Source organism: Propithecus coquereli, unplaced genomic scaffold (assembly GCF_000956105.1).
Source record: "Propithecus coquereli isolate 6110/MARCELLA unplaced genomic scaffold, Pcoq_1.0 Scaffold247, whole genome shotgun sequence".
NCBI lineage: Eukaryota > Metazoa > Chordata > Mammalia > Primates > Indriidae > Propithecus > Propithecus coquereli.
Window position 1 is genome coordinate 1,074,757 of NW_012148030.1, and position 3,552 is coordinate 1,078,308.

Sequence of the window (3,552 nt, forward strand, 5' to 3'; positions counted from 1 at the left end):
TAGAGTGCCGTGGCGTCAGCCTAGCTCACAGCAACCTCAAACTCCTGGGCTCAAGCGATCCTTCTGCCTCAGCCTCCTGAGTAGCTCGGACTACAGGCATGCGCCACCATGCCCGGCTAATTTTTTGTATATTTTTAGTTGTCTGATTAATTTCTTTCCACTTTTAGTAGAGACGGAGTCTCGCTCTTTCTCAGGCTGGTTTCGAACTCCTGAGCTCAAACAATCCGCCTGCCTCGGCCTCCCAGAGTGCTAGGATTACAGCTTCTAGAATCTTTTGAAGTTTGTTTTTCTTTTCTATTAGTAGGATAGGCATTTAATAAATGTTACTGATTACTCGATTTTATCATGTATAGTAGATCATGTGAATACTTACATGTTGGCTTTCTAGTTTGTTTTTAGATGAACAACCAGACTTAGAGGTACTTTTCACCAGAAAATTAATGCAATATATATATTTTGATTTTCAGGTCATCCGTCCTGTCAGGTATGCTTGTGTAATGATAATTGAGAGTGGCAGTTTAACTACTGTAGGTAAATGTAGTTGGAAAAAAACTTTCCACTATAGTTAAGCATTAGAATCATAGTGCTCCATTGTTCTCTAAATTTGCAAAGAATAATAATCAGTGGTAATGCTTTACATTTGTTTTCAATTTACCAATTGTAAAACATACTTTTTTATATCTATGTGCATATATTGTTCTCATTTTCTCTGCCCTTTCTAAGGGAAAATTTGTATCAGATATTTAAAGATACTTAATAGAAACATTTTTAGTGAAGTATGATTATTAGTGGGAAGAATAATAGAAATAATAGTAGTTGCCTTTATAAGACATATTGTTACTGGCATCTTTATTAAATTTCTTTTACCTTTCAGTGTTGAGATTTTCCAAATGGGCAGCCAACTTTTCCTATACTTAGATGTTATGTGAAAAAGTAACAAAAATCAACAGAAATCTGTTCAAAGATTTTTGATGTTGCACTGTGACTTGCTTTTTATTTTTTAATGTGTTGTTTGGACTTTGATAAGCTTTATAAATAACCAAGGCCACTTTTTATTAAGGTTATATTTTCACGCAAAAATCTTTCTTATTTCTTTTTAAATCTAGGTGACTGTGGGGATCATGTCGTCATTATGAACACAAGACACATTGCGTTTTCTGGAAACAAATGGGAACAAAAAGTATATTCCTCACATACTGGGTAAGAATGCCATTGTCAAGGAAAATAGGTAGTTACAATATATTACTTTAATGATTACTCTTATTTAAAAGAAAAACTAGTTTTAAAAATTGGCATTTAAGAAAATACTAATTTACTCATGCTACATATATGATTTACTCAATCAAAAAAACCCACAGCACTATACCAAATACTAGCCGTTACCTGACGGTATTTATTTATCCTAAAAGCTTTTCATGTAACCTCTGATCAAGATTATTCTCATTTTTTTAGTCAACCTTCTTTCTTCTGCTTCCTATAATTCATCTTAATGTTGTTTTCAGAACTATCCTGAACATATGAAAATTCATGAGATGTTTAAGGAATGGTCACTCTTCTATAGATATAGTCTTTGTCAGTATCTCTCTTAAACATACTCACCTAGCTGTGTTCTAATGGTTTTCAAGTACAATGGGCCTCCTTCCTCCATCTTTCAGTTAGGCAATTTTCTATTCAATTTTCTATTCTATTCTTTAAGGCCATTATCAATTACATGGTTCATTCAGTTTACCGTCAGCTAAAACTCCTAAGTCTTTTTCAGGCATGCTCCTGTTGAAACATGTCGTCTCCTTCCTGTGTGCTTTAGTTGTATTTTAATCCAGTTGCAAAATTACTCCATGTTAAATTTTACCTCCAGCCTTTTAAGGTCTTTTGAGATCCTGATTTTATTATCTAATGTATTAGTAAACCTACAGCTTCAGGTCATGTGCAAATTTAATTAAGTATACCTTCTATACCATCATCCAGGTTATAGTTGATCTTTCATTCTTGGTCAAAATTATTCCTAGATTTCCAACTGTACCTTCACCTTTGATGTTCCCATCTGTTTCTTTTCATCTCTTGCCCAAGTGCATCTTAAATGTTTGGAATAACTCTTTTGCTTCCTTGAACCAGCCTTTACCTACTCCTCCCTTAAAGCACATTCATGAAATCTTTATATAACTTAAGAAAACTGAATTTACATCCATCTTTAGTAATTTCTGCTACTGGCAAATCTCTATGTATAAAACAAGTTCTACAAAATTGAGGGGCAATTGGGAAAGAAATATTAAAAGTCAGAATAACATGTGATGTAAGCATAAGGGAAAGTATTGACACAAAATGCTATGGTAATTACGATAGCAATAATATCTGTAGTATTACTGCAAATGAAGGAAAACAGCACAGCTGGTAGTGAACAACCAGTGTAATACATACATCAGCTGGTAATGTCCCTATCAGTAGTGCTTTCTCACTAACAGATGAAAATTCAAACTCCCTTACAAGTTATTGACACCCAGTTGCCGCTGCTGCTTCTTGGTCCTTCTTTTTAGCCTACATATGTTACTTCTTACTTCTCTGCCTTTGCATATGTTGTTCAGCTGACTGGAATGCCATTTCACCCTGTGTTTCTCAGGAACACTCCTATTTATCTGTTAAAAATTGGCTCAGATGTTACCTCTTCTGGGATACCCTCTCTATTTTCTAATCACTGATAGGGTTGATTGCTTTTTGTTTCTGTTTCTGTTGATTCCTCACTTACATATTAGACGTTCTATTTTATTATGCTCATAACACTATATTACAATTATGTATTCAAAATATAACTTTCTAGTTGTAAAATTTTTGGCACATGCTAATTTTAGAAAATAGAGAAAAGTTTCGGCAAGGAACTAAAATTCACCATGACTTAACATTTTAACATGCAGTCAGTCCTCTGTATCCATGGGTTCTGTATCCATGGATTCAACCAACTGCAAATGGAAAATTTTTTTTTTAGATTGTGTTTGTACTGAAAACGTACAGACTTTTTTTCTTGTCATCATTCCCTAAACAATATAGTATAACAACTATTTACATACAAGTTTATATCCTTTTTCACTTAATATAAAATTCTCAGAGAACCTTTTTGTACATGTTAGTTTTGGGTATTGTGTAGTAATATGATTTACCTACTTAATCATTGCTCTCTTTTCCAAAATGAAAAATTTGGCTATTATAAAGAGCTGGAAAATATCTTTATCTTTTAACCTTTTCAGTTTTTGAATAGGATTATTTAAATCTCTGGAAATGTAATAAATTTCAGGATCAAAGGAATGATCATTTATAGATCTTTTGATAGGTATTTCCAAACATTAGTTTACTAATACATAGGACCATGTAAGAATGTTACCCAAATCTGTGCTGTCACAGTGTTATCATTAAAAATAATTTAATAATAAAAGACTATGCTATTTTGATATGCATCTGGTTGTTTACATTTCCATTATAGTGAGGTCTATAGTGCCTGCCTTATCACTTTCTATGAACATTTTATTTATTAAGAATATTAATCCACTATTATAGTTTTTACTT

At 32.7% G+C, this 3,552-nt stretch overlaps 1 protein-coding gene across 1 annotated transcript in view; it reads left to right on the forward strand.

Moving 5' to 3' along the window:
- MRPL13 (mitochondrial ribosomal protein L13) overlaps positions 1-3,552 on the forward strand; it is a 57,621-nt gene that overhangs the window by 19,358 nt on the left and 34,711 nt on the right. Inside the window, exon 3 of the mRNA XM_012646546.1 lies at positions 1,107-1,200. Coding sequence (XP_012502000.1) covers positions 1,107-1,200 — 94 coding nt within the window. The remainder of the gene's footprint in view (positions 1-1,106; positions 1,201-3,552) is intronic.